The sequence below is a fragment of the Andrographis paniculata genome, unplaced genomic scaffold, assembly GCF_009805555.1.
Source record: "Andrographis paniculata isolate CXL003 unplaced genomic scaffold, ASM980555v1 Contig79END, whole genome shotgun sequence".
Taxonomy (NCBI): Eukaryota; Viridiplantae; Streptophyta; class Magnoliopsida; order Lamiales; family Acanthaceae; genus Andrographis; species Andrographis paniculata.
The window spans coordinates 1,060,147-1,078,809 of record NW_026137616.1 but is presented as its reverse complement, the minus strand read 5'-3'; the positions used below and the strand labels follow the sequence as shown (position 1 = coordinate 1,078,809).

General features: G+C 35.8%; 3 protein-coding genes across 3 annotated transcripts; all 3 read right to left on the bottom strand.

The window, feature by feature from the left end:
- Positions 1–903: 903 nt before the first annotated feature.
- On the bottom strand, positions 904–7,352 carry LOC127240450 (heat shock protein 90-6, mitochondrial). The gene is made up of 19 exons (XM_051259147.1): positions 7,129–7,352; positions 6,552–6,734; positions 6,398–6,471; positions 4,946–5,071; positions 4,781–4,874; positions 4,607–4,690; positions 4,350–4,493; positions 4,151–4,264; positions 3,821–3,880; positions 3,660–3,734; positions 3,473–3,577; positions 3,111–3,251; positions 2,938–3,030; positions 2,755–2,832; positions 2,323–2,577; positions 2,139–2,241; positions 1,640–1,814; positions 1,468–1,573; positions 904–1,367 (listed from the first exon to the last, which is right to left on the bottom strand). Exons 1-19 carry the CDS (start codon positions 7,228–7,230, stop codon positions 1,092–1,094), a joined length of 2,388 nt encoding a protein of 795 aa, XP_051115104.1. The 5' UTR covers positions 7,231–7,352; the 3' UTR covers positions 904–1,091.
- A 3,463-nt stretch (positions 7,353–10,815) lies between these two features.
- Positions 10,816–11,923, bottom strand: LOC127240611 (chlorophyll a-b binding protein 5, chloroplastic). The gene is made up of 2 exons (XM_051259385.1): positions 11,693–11,923; positions 10,816–11,616 (listed from the first exon to the last, which is right to left on the bottom strand). Exons 1-2 carry the CDS (start codon positions 11,836–11,838, stop codon positions 10,965–10,967), a joined length of 798 nt encoding a protein of 265 aa, XP_051115342.1. The 5' UTR covers positions 11,839–11,923; the 3' UTR covers positions 10,816–10,964.
- Positions 11,924–12,825: 902 nt separating this feature from the next.
- Positions 12,826–16,849, bottom strand: LOC127240664 (uncharacterized). Its single transcript, XM_051259464.1, has 3 exons — positions 16,495–16,849; positions 14,932–15,124; positions 12,826–13,161 (listed from the first exon to the last, which is right to left on the bottom strand). The coding sequence occupies exons 1-3, from the start codon at positions 16,552–16,554 to the stop codon at positions 13,031–13,033; spliced, it is 384 nt and encodes a 127-aa protein (XP_051115421.1). The 5' UTR covers positions 16,555–16,849; the 3' UTR covers positions 12,826–13,030.
- Positions 16,850–18,663: the final 1,814 nt, after the last annotated feature.

Below are 18,663 nucleotides of genomic sequence, written 5' to 3'. Positions count from 1 at the left end.
GCATATTTAATTAGCAAGTGGGACAGTTGCTAGAATGCGCTTCCGCCTGGTGGCGTGTCCCTCTGCTTAAGCTGCGCATTTATCCTTTGGTGATATTTATATTTATTATAATTTTTATTTTATTTTTTTGTATATTTACGTGGGTTTGGAAGAAGATAATTGATTCCTACCAAATAAAATAAAATATTGTTGATGACGTGACAAGAATTGGCCGTGCATGTCTAGTGGCCCCACCCTACACATTATTAAATTAAGGATGTGTCTAGAGACCTAATACGAAATTTTTTTCTGATAATTAATAATTTAATTAACTGAGAGGAGAGGCCAAGTAAGTTGGTTACTTGTGCTAATTAAACTCTCTAATCGATGCCATGATTGGTTTGACCATTATTACTGCAACCAGAAATGCTTTTAATTTCGTTATTTTATTGTTGTATTGTCCGGATACGACAATTGACATTTGTGTTGTGTGGTGGACCTAAGTTATTAATTCATTGTATTGTATGCCAGGCCAGATTTCAACACCCTCTCCAGTCTCCTCCTGTTGATTAAAATAAATATTTATTGCAGTGTTCTGGACAGAGGCTTCTTTTCTTTTCTCTTTTTTATTTTTTAGTTTTAATTTCCCAATTATTTGATTCAGAATATTAGGAAAAGAAACGAGAGACGTTTTCATGTACTAATATGGCAGAATAATCAAGTGGGTAATAAATAACAAAATTGACTGAGCAAGAGACAACCTAACCGATTTTGACTCGAAATTTTCTCTTTCCATAATATCTAAATTAAAGGTGGTCCTCCAACTGGATATGTTGTTTCTGTAAGAACGAACACTCATCACATGTCCATTTTAGTTTACGAACAATATGAAGTAATATTGATCACACAAGTTTGCTGGATATCTTGTGCAATGGTAAGAACTGCCATAGTTGCAAGAAAAATCAATTTGTAGTGAGTGGCTTAACACATGTTCCATGTAAATTTTTTCATCACTAGCAAAACTGTTCAATGGCAAATAACAGAAAGAGTTAACATACCATGTAGTGTAAACTGTGGATTGATATATAAGGGCCTGTCTCTATTATTCTTGATTATTTGTTGGTGTGACCAGCTTCAGCAGGCTCGTTGACGACAACCTCGGCTTCGACGGTTTCTGGGACTTGAGGAGTGTGGGTGTTCATCTGTTGCTGGAATCCATCACCGTCGCCCCACTTGCTTAAAAGTGCCATGCTCATCATCTCGTAGATTTTTCCTCCGAGTTGCGCTGGGCTCTCGGGGGTGAACCCACTGGATATTAAAGCCGTGTCGTACAAAAGATCGATTGCTCTCATCGCTTCCTCGTCATTTGGGTTAGTCTTGGACACAGTCTGCATTGGGATTTTGTTAAGAGTATTATGATTAGCAGTGGAAACAAAACTGCCCATAGTTTGAAACATCGGAGAAGTGGTTTTAATGAAGAAACCGTACATTCAAGGTTTTGATGATTGGATGATCGGGATTGATTTCGAAAACTCTCCTGCTTCTCATAAACTCGAGCCTTGAGGGGTCTCCTACTGCTTGGGATTTCATTAACCTGTGGAAAATTTAGATAAATAGACTGTATTTTTGTGGATGTATGAACACTAAATAGGCACATCACCTCTCCATATTGGCAGACCAGCCAAATTTCCCGGATGCAAGAACACAAGGCGACGAGCTCAGGCGGTTTGAGATTTGAACGCTGGCGACTTTATCACCTAAACGTTTTTTAATCCAGTCACAAGTCTGACCAAATTCTTGTTTGATCTCTTTTTCCTTCTCCTCATTTTGATCACCTGCAATAAGTTATTGTACATGAGAAACCCCATGGGCCAGGATCAATAAAGAAATCACATGACAGAAATTATTAACGGTACACTCAAGGACATTGGAGATGTACATTCATGTCATAACTAACTTCTGGAAGCAAATCATTGAACAGAAAGATATCCAACTATTTACTTTCACGGGCATCCACATATCCATCGTAGAAAATTAAATTTATCCGAGCTCTAACTTGAAAATATCTAAAACAAGCATGTTATATTCAGTGTTTTAAAAAATCTAAAGGGAAATAGCCACCACCAAATGTTTAAATGAGAGGTTTTTCATAAACTAACCCAGATTTAAATCTTCTTTGCTGATGTCAACAAAGTTCTTGTCTTTGTACGCTTTCAGATTTTGGATGGCAACTTCATCAATAGGGTCTACTAAAAATAAAACCTGCATCGATTGAATTAGAATGAGCAGAAAGCATGCAAGGCCAACAGAAGAAGCCATGTCAAGATATTTAATAGAACTCACTTCCATATCCTTTTCAACGAGTTTCTCTAAGAAGGGTGTATTCCTTGCACTGGATATGCTGTCTGCAGCAATGTAATAAATATCTTTCTGATCTGATTTCATGTTTTCGACATACTCATCCAAGCTGATCATTTCCTCCTCACTCTGGGAAGAGAAGAACCGCAGCAATGGAGCAATGCGTTTGTGGTTCTCACGATCTTCAATGCAACCTAATTTCAGGTGTTTGCCAAAGTTTTCCCAGAATTTCACATAGTCCTGAAGAGAAAACGAGCAGCCAAATTATAACAAGTAGCCTTAGAAGGCTCATTGATTAGTGAAAGCAAGTCAGATAATGTTCTGCTTTACTAACAAGAAACACAAAAATAGTAACAGCTTTGGGAATTCCACTTTGTTTTCTTAGAAATTCCAATAAAAAGCAAGGAAGGGACATACATCTCTATTATCACTCAAGGTTATTCCCAGAATCATGTCAAATGCCTTGCGCACCAGTCGTTTCCTCATAATCCTCACCTAAACAGCAAGCAATAATAATTTTAGAATCAGCATATAGCCCAAAATCTCAAATAGCAGCCAACTGTATCCACAAGAAGAAGATAATTCACTCAATATACTTACAATACGACTTTCTTGAAGGATTTCACGTGAGACATTCAAGGGAAGATCATTCGAATCCACAACACCTTTGATGAAACTCAAGTACCGTGGGAACTGCTCCAAATAGAAAGAAGACAATGATTGACTCATGAAAAAAAAAATGTATACTTACAGAACATTTATTTTTCCCTTACCAATTCACCATCAAAGTCATCAGAAATGAAGACACGCTTCACATAAAGCCTTATATTCTTTGTCTTGGGATTGACTATGTCATCGTTCCCTGTGGGTGTTATAGATGGCACATACAAAACAGACCTGAACTCCACTTCACCCTGCAACAACCAATACAGTATGAATAACAATTAACATGACAGAGATCTACTGTCATAATGTCAATGAGTTTTGCATCATTCTTCCAAGGCTTATCTCCTAGTATAATATCTTCAAAGAACATATAATAAAAAGTATTTACTGCAGTTGTATGATAGATACCAGGTTGAGTTAGGGCCTGAAAACAAAAGACATCAGGTTAATGGTTTAATTTAGATACAACCTCAGTGGTGAAGTGTGAAGAGGCCAGGGGCTCCAAATATTCATTAAATGTTTTCTTGTAAAATTCATTGTACTCCTCCGTGGTGACTTCCTTGGGGTTACGCAACTGCAACAACCAGAACTATTAAATTTCATGCAAAAGCATTTACTGAGAAAATCAAGTCAAATACACAAATTAGCAGCCTCACCCATATTGGTTGGGTCTCATTTAGAAGCTCCCAATCCCAGTATCGTTCAACAACAGTCTTGGTCTTCTTCTTTTTCTGTTCCACCAGAAACAGTACATAGGTTCAGAAGTTCTGTAGTCAGTTCCTGCTGGCTTTAAAATATATGCAACTTTAAATCTTACCTCAGTTTTGCCATCTTGTCCATCCTTACTAGCATCAGCAGGATCCTCATCAACCTCAACCTACACAATTTTAAATCATTGTGAACACTAGGAAGGAAAACCACGCAACTGCCTTCAAAATCAAGACAGATGTACAGATCTTTAACAAAATATTAGAGTGGCGTGGTTTTAAAATATAAGATAACTAATCATAAGTGTTAACTATCTCTTCTCACAACCGAGGGTATACCTTTTATCTTTTTATTGCAGGAGAGCAATTACCAGAAGTAGAAAACAAAAGGTCAATGTCAAACCAATATCAATGATGATTAAAAGACTTTGACAGCATACCTCTTTAGTGTATCCTTTCTCTTGCCATGTGTAAATGGGGAATGAAACAAATAGCGAATAGTTTTTGATAAGCTTCTCGATTCTTTCTGGGTGTGCAAAACCTTTGTCATCATGCTGATAATACACAGAACTGAAATATAAGGAGCAGCTCAAAAATTCCTTAAAGCTAAATTACATCAAATAAGAAAAGTGTGCCAACCTTGAGATGAAGTGTTAGTCGAGTTCCTCTAGGAATAAGCTTAGCAGGATCTGTCTCTTCTCGAATGCTATAGGAACTTGAGTTTGCTTCTCCTTCCCATACATACTGTTTATCTGATTTAGGGCTCTTTGTGGACACTTCAACCTTCCAAAGTACAAAAGATATTTAGCCTAAAAGGCCAGAGAAGAAGTAAACAGGAAAAAGAGATGCGCCTCAACTCAAGCGGATAGATTTAGCTTAGATGAGACATTATATACCCGCTCAGAAACAAGGAACGCTGAATAGAATCCCACACCAAACTGACCAATTAAATTGCTGTCAGCACCAGCATCCTTGCTATCCTGTCAACCAATACAAGGTGAAGTAAAATATAGTTTTTGTATTATTCCAAAACAGAAAGCAAAAGGTTCAATTCACCAAAAGAATTGCACCTTCAGTGCTTTTAAGAATTTAGCAGTTCCACTTTGTGCAATTGTACCAAGACAGTCAACAAGCTCCTGGCGTGTCATCCCAATACCAGTGTCTCTGGACGACAACCATGCGTTAGAAAGATACACTGTAGAGATGAAAGTATGGCTCGTGATTTACAAACTTACGTAATTGTAATTATTCCATTATCTTTGTCAGTTTGGATTCGGATATCAAGATCAACTGCATCCTTCAAGAGCCCAGGTTCAGTAACAGCAAGAAATCTCAGTTTGTCCAAGGCATCACTTGCGTTGCTGTGGACCAACATTTAATTTTCTCAGCATTTCACAAAACGTAAATGCATGGGCATTAACAAAGACACATAGCCGTCAGCTGGCAAAGATGATCTTACATATCAACACAACAAAAAAATGCTCCAGGTACACAACAGAGAACCCTTGTAGGGCCTGCTTGGTAATGTCACTTAATGGGGGGAAAAGTACGACAATAAATATATGTACATATAACTTACTTGGGGAAAATTGCAAAATATATTTCACAAGCATATTTCATTATCACTTATGTCCTGCAATCATCTCGTTAGCAAAATATATCCTACATGTCTACAAAAATCGTTATTTTTGTCCTTTGACCGCGCGTGACGTTCCCACCACGCACGGTCAAGCGTGGCCATGATAGAAATAGCCACTTTTTTACAAACATGTAGGATATATTTTGTCAACGAGATAAATAAAAGACAAAAACAATAATGGGATATACATGTGGGATATTTTATGATTTTCTATATGATTAAAAAAAAAAGCCAAAAGTCACAAACGCCCATAAACCTCCTCAAAAATGATAATATTTTACAGTAATTACTAAACTTCTTTTTCAATAGAATTGTGTTTTCGTACAAATTCAATTAACATATTAAAATAATAATAAATAATTAAAGAGTTAATACAAGAAATACACATATATAAATGAGTCAATAAAAGGAAAAATCATGAAATTGTATTCATACATCATTCAATTGCTTGTAATAATACGAAAAATAACTCGTTAGTATTCAGATTAGAAAATAAAAAATAAAATAAAAAATTCATAAATCACTAAGCATAAAAGTTCCAATAGTCGTTGTCGGATGTTTCCTCGGTCGTAAGTATACATCATAAATCCATTTAGCATGCGTTAGAGAAAAGCTAACAGCAAAGAACCTTCCTATAAATTTGCCTTCTAGAATAGAATAATTGGCTATAAGATCATTCATTATTTTTACCATTGCCATCTTCAAATAACCTTAGTTACTATTCTCTTGAATGTGTTCTCTTACTGCATGATGAAACCCTGCCATTGCTATCTGCTTGCCTAATCTTTCATTGGGTCGCATCCATCTATGATACAATGCCCTTATCTTGTTTTAAGTGTCAACCCAAACACAAAGATTTATGCAAATCAATCAAAATCGGTGAGCATTTCAGAACACCGAAGACATTACACATAAAAGACACCTATGTGACTCAATTAATCATTAATCATTCAAATATTCTTTCAACTTGCTTCCCTCGAAAGCTGCAGTTTACTCTTAAAGACAAATGTATACACAGAAAAAGATGAAATATAGGGAAGTGGCATGCCTGATAAGTTCTCGAAGAAACACCTCTTTGTTGCTATACAAACTGTTGACAATAAGGTCCATTAAGCGGCTAACCTGCCACAAACAGCAGTTGCCAAAACATTATGCTGTGGTTAGTCGGACAATAAATGAGGTATGCCAAGAATTAAGTTCACCTCCGCTTGGTACTCAAACTTTTCAGCTGATGGAGCAGATGAATCAGATGCAGCAGCAGTTGACTCATGCCGACAGCCAAGAACAGGTTCATCCTTGAGGTTATAGGGTTTTATGCTAGCGATACCATGGCTGCTACCATTAATCAACACAGAGAACCACCTCTTCTGTGTTTCATCTCCGGACTACATCACGGAAGTATAGAGGAATTACTCAGATGAAAAACCAATCATATTCTAATTACAATTAGAAAAATCCCACAGCTCCCAAAGTGCATCTATTCCCAAGTTGAAACACAGCACAAAGAGCTAAATCCGCTCTGCAATAACTCGTTGAGAAAATGAAAGTGCAAAGACCGTAAATCCGACAACAAAACCATTGAATTTACCGTGATAAAAGTTTAGGAGCAGAAACAAGCTCAGGCATGTGGACAAGCACAATCCGAATGCATAATAAAGAACAACACCAAATGAATCCACCCAGATAAGAAAAAAGAAAGTACAAAACGAGAGAAATGCACCGTGAATAAACCAGAACACAAATAAAAAATAACAGAAAGAAGCGCCGGAAAGAAATTACCGGGTGATGATCGAAAGCTATCGAGGATGAAGAAATCGGCCGGTAACGCACGGCGGCGCCACGGATGACGGCGGAGACGGAACGCCTCGGAAGCCTGTGCATATTGGCAGAATGTGAGCTGAGTGAATGTGAGATGCTCGCACAAATTTGGAGAGGGTGGAGCCGGAGCTCGCAGGTAGGGTTTAAGAAGAAATGAGATGAGGGGTTTAGGAAGCTTCTGGAGATGATTTGTAGTCAATTGTAATAAATGGAAATCAGCATACCATTCCGCATCCAAGGGTAATTGTGTCCTTTTAGCACTGTCTAGATTCAAGGGTATATGTGTCTTTTCAGTGAGGCTCTCTCTTTGTACAGCGTATTTTTGATGAAGTAGCCAGGCTGGTGGGTTTAATTTATTCACCTGTTGCTATATTTGTAGTTTTAATTTAAATTAAAATTAAAATAATTATTTAATATAATATTTACTTTTTAGTGAGATAATATATTATACTTTAAAATATTATATGTCAATAAAAATTAAATTATAAGTTAAAATAATAAATTGATATATTTTTTTCGTTCAATAATATATACCAGTTTATTTTTAAAAAAATAATATTAATATTAATATAAATATATTATTAGGATAATTGGTGGTGTGAAATGTGAATTTGGAACCATGATAACATTATTTATAGATATTACTTTTATTTCGTTATTTTTTTATCTCTTATATCCATCTCAAAATTTAAATTACTTTCTTTATTATTAGTTATAATAATCACTTTCAACAAGTTACTTTTATTATTTTATATTTTATAGAATCCACACGCAAAAGATAATCATAAAAGTAAGAGGACAAGTGACTGTTGTTGGGTACTTGTGGACAGTTTTATTTCGTTATTTTTTTATCTTTTATATCCATCTCAAAATTTAAATTACTTTCTTTATTATTAGTTATAATAATCATTTTCAACACGTTACTTTTACTATTTTATATTTTATAGAATCCACACTCAAAAGATAATCATAAAACTAATAGGACAGGTGACTGTTATTGGGTACACGTGGACAGTTTTATATATATATATATTATACTTTTCTCCCTTTCTAATGGAAGACATAATATCAATTCCAAAAAAAAATTCATTCTGAAAATTTTGCTTGATTTTTTGAATTTCGTTGATAATTCGTTCTATCCAGAGGCGGATTGGTGGAAGGCCTAATTTGCTTCAAGAAAATCGTGTGCTACGTGAGGCTCGAATTTAATTTCGCATTTATTTGATTTTGTATTTTCGATTGTAGCCATATCTCAGAGTTTAACAAAAATATTTTTTCCAACAATCTTGAAGCTGGTTGGAATCTGAGATGGCTCGAAATTCCCCAAATCCACCGCTAATCCGGATAGCCTTGGTGGAAGCGACATAAATCTAAATAAATGATATTCAGATTGGCACAATTGGGGAAGAGGACAAGAATGTTAACTTCAGGGTTTCACACTCTTGTTCTTTATATTCCATGACTTCAACCACCCACTCCAAACAGTGAGGCAGCTGCTGCCGAAAAGGCTCTGCCGGCAACGTATGAACAAGGTCTTTAAGGCCGCGATGGAGGGAGTGCAACCTATTGTTGCCTCCTCCAACTAGCCTATTGGCTGGAGGAAAAAACGGGATCTTGTTGATACCCATGTGAAACAGCCTATTGTTGTTTGCCCGTCCTCAGCATATGGCGCAGGACCTGCGCAAGGTCTCGTTGCATCCGTATACAACCTATTGTTGTTGCAGATCAGGTAACGCATTATGTAGCTGCAACTTTCAGGCAATCTATTGTTGCAGCAATCGAGAAGCCAAAAAAATTCAATTGATAGAATTTTAAAATATGGCAACGGAATATATTGTTTTATCTGACCAAGCTGAATGGATAGACGGGCTAACGGAGGCCGCACCTGTTGTGCCGGAACGACCTCAGAATAAAAAAAAATATATAAAAAAAACACACACACAAATTCTGAAAGTCATAAAACATTCATATTTTATGTGCAAAATATATATATATTGAATGGCTTAAGGGACTCCTTATACCGGTGTATGCCAGTATACATTAATGGCTAAGAAGATGTGGGAGATGTTTGGAGAAGAGGCAAAATGGATTCGTCACTCTTTTGAGATGTTCGAGAATGAGACAAACTTGTCTCTGTTATCAGCATAGCAGAAAATACAATGTACAATGGAAAGAGTAGATACATTTGCCGTCGATACAATTCCATAAGATAGTTGAACACAACTAAGGTTATTACGATAGACCATGTTGCATCAAAAGATAACCTAGCGGATCCGCCAACCAAATGATTAAACCGTGATGCAGTTTACAAATTGACTAAAGGAACGTGGCTCAAACATGTAGAGGAAAAAGTTTTATAAAGGAAAACCCAACCTAGAAAAATTGAAGATCTTAAGAAGTAAGTTCAATGAGATAACCTACCTATAAGACTTATATACGTCACTGCGGGGGCTAATAGTCTTGGCCCATTCTTGTCAACGAAAAGTGACATAATAGAAAAGATAGCAAATAATTGCTTTAATGATCACTAAGTAAGTGTTATATCACTTAGAAATTTAGAAAGATTACCTATGTGATGAAAGAGAATTGAGGCCGCTTCAAAGAAGAACTATTCAGGCTTAGATCTTTAGAAACACCCACAGAACTTTCATGGCCAAAACGGACCAAACAATGAGAACCAAATTAGACCCACGAATTATGTGTTGGTATGTAGTCCACTTACTAAGAAATTGAACAATTCAAAGACAACGTATCCATTGGACAATTGGTAAAGACTACATATTGTTTAAGGAAAGTTCAAAGGAAATCCAACTTATAGAATTCATCTTTCTTTCATCGAGTCATCGTTGGTGATTGTTGGGTATTTAATTAAATAGATAAAAGAGGAATAAATTATTTGTCACACATTTTATTTGATTAATTTATTTTATTTAAATAATCAAATAAGTAGTTTGTTGCAACTGAATCAACTAGAACTTGAAATATAATATATATATAAACTCCTTCCATTTTTAATGGAAGACGTAATATCAATTCAAAAAAAAAAAAATCATTATGAAAATTTCTTTACAATTCTAATTCGGTTTTCGGAATATGATATTTCGTTGATAATTCGTTCTATCTGGGAAGCGATCGGTGGAATGTCGAATTCGCTTCAAGAAATCGCATGCTACGCAAGGCTCGAATTTAATTTCATATTTATTTGATTTTATATTTTCGATTTTAGGCATATGTCATATTGTAACAAAAATATTTTCCAACAACTATAAAAGATGCTCTGAGTTCATGGTTTAGACCAAAGGCCTACAAGTTCACATGTCACGTATGATTTGCCATAACTTGCCTTGTGATCCATAAATAGTGCTAAAATTTATTTAATAGAACAATTATGCGATTAATTATGATAGCCTAAAGATCCACCTGTCATCACATATTCGCCTAGTGTGACTTGAGTTTATTCGGTGTACGCTTTCGGTAGCGACTCAATTTTCACGGCATAAAAAAAATATATATATATAAAATAGATGAGAAGCGAAAAGTCGAAAAAAATCAACTTTTTCTAATATTTTAATATAAATATGGAGTAACTTCTTTTTAATAATAAAACTATGAAAAAAGAGAAAATCCCATCTAAAAAACACGCCGATGGAAGCGAACAACCGAAATCGTTCATTCATTCATTCATTCCTTCCTTCAGTACACAGGACAAAAGATTTTACCGCTCACTCTCTCATATCTCATCACAACACCAGATTATACATACATACATACACACACGTGGGCGAGCGATGGATCGATCACTTTCCGGGGACGAAGTTGGTGGCGTAGGCCCAGGCGTTGTTGTTGACGGGGTCGGCCAGATGATCGGCGAGGTTCTCAATGGGGCCTTTCCCGGTGACGATAGCCTGCACAAAAAACCCGAACATGGAGAACATCGCCAGCCGCCCGTTCTTCAGCTCCTTCACCTTCAGCTCCGCGAACGCGTCCGGGTCGTCGGCCAGACCCAGCGGGTCGAACGCGCCGCCGGGGTATACCTTGTCCAGGCCCTCCCCGAGGGGCCCGCCGCCGACCCGGTACCCCTCCACGAAGCCCATCAGGACAACCTGGGAGGCCCAGATGGCCAGGATGCTCTGCGCGTGGATCAGGTTGGGGTTCCCCAGGTAGTCCAGGCCCCCCTCCGAGAAGATCTGCGAGCCGGCCTTGAACCAGACGGCCTCCCCGAACTTGACGCCGTTGCGAGCCAGGAGCTCCGGAGTGACGCAGCCCAGGGCGCCCAGCATGGCCCACCGGCTGTGGATCACCTCCAGCTCGCGGTTGCGGGCGAAGGTCTCCGGGTCGGCCGACAGACCGGCGGTGTCCCAGCCGTAGTCGCCGGGGAACTCGCCGGTCAGGTAGGAGGGGGTCTGCTCGGAGAAGGGGCCTAGGTACTTGGGCCTGTCTGGTCCGTACCTGTATATTTAATTAATTAATTACAGGATAATTATATATATTTAATTCTTTATATTTGTGTAATAGAGATGTGTACCAGATGCTGGGAGGGGCGCTCTTGACGGTGCGGCGCATGGTGAAGCGGCCGCCGGCGGGGCCGCCGGCTTTCCGGGAGAGGTCATTCTGGGGTTTGAGGGCGGTCTGGCCGGCGAAGGCGGATTGTTGGATTGCAGAAGTGGCCATGGCGATTTGATTTGATTCGATTCGATTCGGTTTGATGATGTAAGGGATTGTTTGTTGTTGGCTGAGTGCAGTGAGAATGTGAGAGAGAGATATAAGGCAATGGGAATGGAAATGGAAATGGAAATGGGGATGATGCCGAGGATCAGAATATCTCCACGTCAGCAGGAGGGGATTGGTGGGCGTTCGGGATGGAGATTTCGGTCCGGATTTTTTTAGGGTTACAGGTCCAGAATTCGCCACGTGGCATTTGGAAAATCTTTGCGATGGTGGTACTTGAAATATGGTGGATTGAATTGGATCGGATTGGAAGGAAAAAGGAAGTCAGTCAGTCCCGTACGTGTTGCATGAGTTTAGTTACGGGTTTGTTGCTTCTTACATGTCATGCAATAACTACTAACACATGCTCTACTCTACGCTACACAAATTATTATTATAATTATTACACTGTCAGTTCAAATAAAAAGATACTATTTTCTAATTTTGTATTGCATTACTTATCTCATATAATTAATACTCTTGTCTTTTCTAATATGTTACACAAAATATTATTACTTTTATATCACACAATCTAATAAAAGTATATGCAAAAAGCAAATATTACTAATTTTATGAGAAGAAGATAGTATTTTTATTTATTGTTACATACAATGGCCATTCCCAAAATACCCAATATTATTATTATTATTAATTTTATTATAACTTGAAAACTTGTCTGTAGCTATCTTAAAGTGCATACCGGATGAACTCTCGATTAAATCTAATATCCTGCCAATTAAACTCAACAAAGCAAGTTACACTATTGAACCATGTCTGACAAGTGGACTAGTCTAGATTTGACCAGATGACCTCGCGGTTACAAATTCAATTCCTATATATTATTATTATTATTAGTATTTTTCTAAAATCAAAATTCAGCCACAAACATTAGAATGAAACAAACAGTCATACAAACCACCGCAAACGTCTCTCATGAAGATAAGATACATATGAAGGAAAAACAACTGTAAAAATTGTTGCATAAACCAGAAATGGTTCTCAGGAAGAAGAACCAAAATTGCGCGAGCGAGTATAACGATCTTGAATGACAAAAAGGAGCAGTGCAACTATCTTTTCTACTTCTACAGATTTCCAAAGGAAGTTGGAAATGCAAACTACAATATATATATATATATGTATGAGTATTTATACAACGTCATGGTTCCAGCTTCAGTGAAACAACCCGACACTGCCTGTTGCGTTTTGCGGCATTCATAAATACGGGTGAAAGACAAGCTGGAGCCCACCATGGCCGCCGTAACTTTTGCTCCCCTTTCAAGCAGGCCACTGTGGCATTGCAGGCATAAGAAAATAAGCATTTCATTAGAAACAGAAAAGGAGAGCGGACATCATTCCGATTCATTAGACAGTTCCGGGGGAACAATCACATCTATGGAGAACATAAAGATCAACGGCCAGCAACATTGCACCTCGGAGATGTTTGTCAATTATCACAACACTACATGTCACACCTATGAGAGATGCCAATAAGTCTAAGAGGAACGGCCTCGGTGAAATTCAATAATCCATTAACACACATCAGAGTGTTTGTGATTGCCACACTACAACTGGCTACTAAACCATTATATGTACCACTCAGCAAATTTGATAGGAGGGTAACAGAACTTAAAAGCGGAGAGGAAGTCAAGTGAGGGCATGGTGCCACAGCAGTGTTCTGTTACCATATGGAAGCAAACACACACACATAGCATGTATTAACTAAATTTTCAATCTTTCAATAGAGTTGGAGAAAGAATTACTAAATTTAAAATTAAATAGGTCAGTAACCTTAACGTTCCATCCATTCACATAGTAAACACATTCAGGGGGAAAGGATTAAAATTATTTTCAAGTAAAGGAATATTAAAAGATCAATTCCAGGCTAAAGAAAACGCCTGTGTTTGATTTGATAGTACTTCCCCTAAAGCCCATCTGGAATATGCTGGTTTTATTGGTGTTCTGGGCTAAAACATAGACACATAACAATATTCATCTAACAATTAGTTGTAATGAATCCATTTTTTCAACCTTTTGGTTATACAAATGAGGTGAAGTGGTGAACACAAACACATAACATGTTATACATAGAGTTGTTATACGAGGCAAGCTACTCAAAATTTTGCCCATGAAGATAAACTTAGGGCAATCTTGAGTTTTAAATAAATAAATAAATAAATAAATTCAAATTCTCACAAACTTATTAAATTGAGTAGGCGGCTTGACTTGAAAAGGGTTAAAATTTTCTAACAGATAAAGCTCAAGCTTGATCCGAAAGAATACTAGCAAGTTTGAGCTCATTTAGTAATTAAGCAAACTTGACCTCAGCTTGATAAAAGCTCAAGCCAAGTTCAAATTTGAAATACTTGGCTAAAATAACAGCTCAAGCTCTAGTTATGAATCACTTCAATTCAAAGACTTTGGTCTTAGTCTCATGTTGTGGTCTACTGACATTTTTTATGTGGCAAGATGGGTTGCTACAAATGCAGTAATATGTTCAAGTAGCAAGAAGTTAAATAGGAGGTACAATGTCTTTTAGGCTGGTTGATATACCTTAAGACATCAAATACATTAGAACCATAGAATAAACAAAGTAAAAGCCTACTTTGAACAGAATACTACATTTAATGTCAAAAGGATTTACATGAGAAATATGTGAACACAGGCTTCTATGAAATAGTTTGCAAACAACAATCCAGTTATCGTGTGAGTGGGTTAAGTATTGCATGTGCAACCTTTTTTGCCCCTTCTCCTGTGGATAAGCTGTATAGAGGTTTATCTTGGGAACTATAGTTTGGGTTTGCTCTAGTACTATGCTATATAGCTTCCAAAGTTGAAACTTCATTATATTTTGGATGTATAGAGTTAATACTCTTCAACTATTATAGCATCATGAACTAACCCATACACACACACACACATATAACACCACCAGGTTAAAAGAACCAGTGTCCAGTGTGCACTATCAAGCAACAGGACTAGAGACATAATAATGGATAGTTTTGAGAAAATATAGAAAAGATGATGAGAGGGGTAGAGGAGAGTGAAGAAGAATGAAACCTTTTATTCTCCTTAGCTCCTTGCACAAGGTTATAAAATCACCCCATTTCATATGGCACTTCCTTATGAACCGGAGAATCTGTTCAGTTGTAAACACTGACAGCCCTTCCAAATACTCTCCATTGACCCCATTTTCTTTGAATACTTGACGATAGCCACCAAGGTTTATCTGCTCCAACCACAAGCCAACATCCTGGGACAATAAGGCATATCCAGAAAGTTAGAAATTCACAGGAAAGTAGTTTTTTATAATTATTAAACCCCTTAAAGAAACCAAAGATATCATCTAAAAATTTGTCAACTATACATATAACAATACTGCAAATTCAAATATTAAAAGAGCATAGTAAATAAGTGAAAACAAGTAAAAAAAAAAAAGATGGTTGGCGATCCAAATAACGCAGTGGGTCATTAGCTATATAATTTAGCTGCAATCAATCTATATTTTGAGTGTTGACTACCTCAATTCATCTTATTTGAAGACATGCTTGAAACAATTCATGTTGCCCTTGAGAGACTTCATATGAATTCCAATAAAAATCTAACTATCCCTTAAAGCAACGACCCTTTGCAGGCCATGCCATAAAATTATGAAAAACCACTCAAAAAAGTGCAACAGCTTTCACAAGTGCAAGTTACGACTTTGGCCAATTTGACAATAGTAAGCAGCCATCAAACTACTCAAATCCATTAGCTGAAACATGAATGCAATCCAAGTTCTAGAGCAAATTGTGTCATGCTCCACATAAGACTTTCATATGAATGTGCCAGTTCATCACTCGGAAACTCTATTGCATGTCCTTTGCACTTACATCTTTGTAATTATAATTAAAATAATTAGTGCAAGTTATTTACTTCACTCATAATTATAATTAGAATACATCTGTGTCAAACACTCACTTGAGGGAATTGAATCGGAACTCCTGCTAATATCCACAACAATCTAGTTTTCCAATAAGTACCTGTACTTCTAGGCTATTTTTACCCCTGATGATTCTATGTTATAAGTTATATCCCAGAGATTAATGGTGTTTATATAATTATCAAACATAAACATACAACCACTGCACAATGATTTCATAAGCAATTAGTAAAAAACTCCATAATCAAGCAGAAGAAATTCCAGGCTTGGCCTAAAAATTGGAAGGAAAGAAGACAACAACGTATTTTTGGCACTATCTGGGATGCATATCTTAGTCAAATTGAACTGGTCACAAGAGTGTTGAAGAATATATGCCATTTATGAACATACAGATTACCCCTCAGATCAAATTTCTTAGTCCATCATAAAAATGGAGATATGCTCTAGTGGAGTGTGTAAAGTACACAAGGAACCAATAAAATAACACAATGACAACCCATCGACCTAGATGGCTAGATTCGGGTAAAAACAAAGTAAACACTGTACATGCCTCAACAATCTCGCCTGTCACTTCTCCCCTAATTGATCAATAAGTTTGAGCTACACAGGCACCACAGTGCAATTAGAATCCAAATAACAACAAACGACATCACAAGATCCAAAACACCAAAAAGATTAAAAACAATAAAAATTACTCTCACCTCCACAGTCCAAATAAAGAAATCAAGAGGCTCCGGTGGCTTCTCCTTCCCTTTTCTCATCTCGCAAAACCCAATTAAGGCCGGCCACCGCCGAGAAGCGAATAATCGCGCAAAAAAAAAGATTACAGGTAATTAAAAATACCCATGGCCATGGAGCTTGTGGCAAAAATTGAAACCCCAAACGACCCAATCCTTCAATAAACAGCGGCTTATGCCTCAAATTCCCAAGCGCCTGTGGGGAGGCGAGGCGAGGCGAGATGGAGTTCAGTTCAGTGGGTGGGTTTCAGTTCCGCTAAGTCAATATGTTAGGGCGGGCGCATCTAATTTCCTGCTGCGGTTGCAACTTTCCTTTCCCCCAGGAAAAAATATATATATAAAATAAGACCTACACTCACTGTGTCATTATTAAGGGTGAATGAATCTAAAATTGAAAGCGCTAATTATATGATTTAGTTAATATAATGGATTATAAAATAATCAGTGGTTTACCACTTGCTTAATCACATTCTAACATTATTCATTTCTATTGCAAGAGAATTTCATTTCAATATAAACAAAGCAATTACTCCATTTGTCCGTGAAATAATTTGTTTGGCTAAATATGGAAAATTTTAGAAACATTATTTTTAATTAAAAAATTATATAAATATTTTTAAAAATAAACTTAATTAATAATGTGTTTTTTTTTTTTACTTGATACTACCTCCGCCCCAAAAAGTATTAAATATAATTAATTATTTTTTATTTTGAAAATATTGCATTTGTTTGAAACATACCAAAAAATGTTGTAGGGTGGTGTTTGAGAGAGAGATAGTACATTTTATAATAAAAAATTGAAAAGGAGTAAGTATTATATATTAAAATATATACAATAATAGAGTTTATATGACTTAAAATCATGTAATATTGTTTTGTTTTTCTGATATAATTTCATAGTATAACTTTTTTTATTCCACAAAAATATTTTTTTTCATTTGCTTTTTTTTTAACTAATCATATTTTAATTTTATAATTTATATATATATTCTTTAATTAAATTATTTTAATTAATATATTTTAAAATTATTCATTATCTATATTTCTTTTAAATTTTTGTATCCATAATAATCTGGATATTTTGTGAGACGAAGTATCTTAATAAAAAAATTATTTTGAAAATAACAAATATTACCAAACTATAATTTTCAATAAATAAAAAACTAATTATTATTTATAATTTGTTTGAAATAATAAAAAAACAAATCGAAACAAACTATATGTGGGTAAGATAATACTTAGGTGCCAAAGACAATAATATATTGATATAATAATTAATATTAAAAAATTAACACATAAAAAAACTCATAATACTCTTTTTAAAATAGAAATAATAATTATTAATAAAAGTAATAATAATTAATTTTAAAATTAATAATTTTAATATATAATTATTTTTATTAAATTATAATTATATTTATTAATACATTTATCAATTACTAGTAATTAAAGGACAGAAGAAAGAATATAATAGTAATTCATTTAATTTTTTATTATAAATAATACTCCCTCCGTCCAAGTATATTTGCACAGTTGATTATCTTTTTGTTATGAATGGACAAATTTGCTCATAATTGTATAATAGAGATTAAAAGTAATAAATGAATGAAGTATAAAATAAGAAAAAATCATCACTTTTCAACAATTTAATTATATTATTACACACAATTTGTTGAAACCTGTAAGTTGAACACCACCAATGGCATGAGACAACTTTTAACAACTAAATTGTTACTGATTACTTTATTCTTAATTTGTTTACAAATATAGCAACTCCAGCAGCATTACAGCAAGTATGAAAAAATAATTTATTGCAAAAATCGCAAATGTAAAAACTATCCCTTCATGATACATAGAAGTTTGCACCATCTGAGGCTCAGGCAACTTCTCAACCGCCGCCACTCTACATTTTTCTTTTTTATAGTACGGAAGTTTGAAATCAAGACTCCAGAATTAACCTACTGCTATCAATTCAGGGTTGAATGGAGAGACAATATAGCATTAATATAACATAATTATTTACTGCAACAAAATATAATACTCCCTCTAAACTTCTCCTTTGCGACATGTTAGGTTGTAAGAGCAATCACAAAAGCTCTTCACTAAAGGAAAACCTAGATGCACATGGAAAAA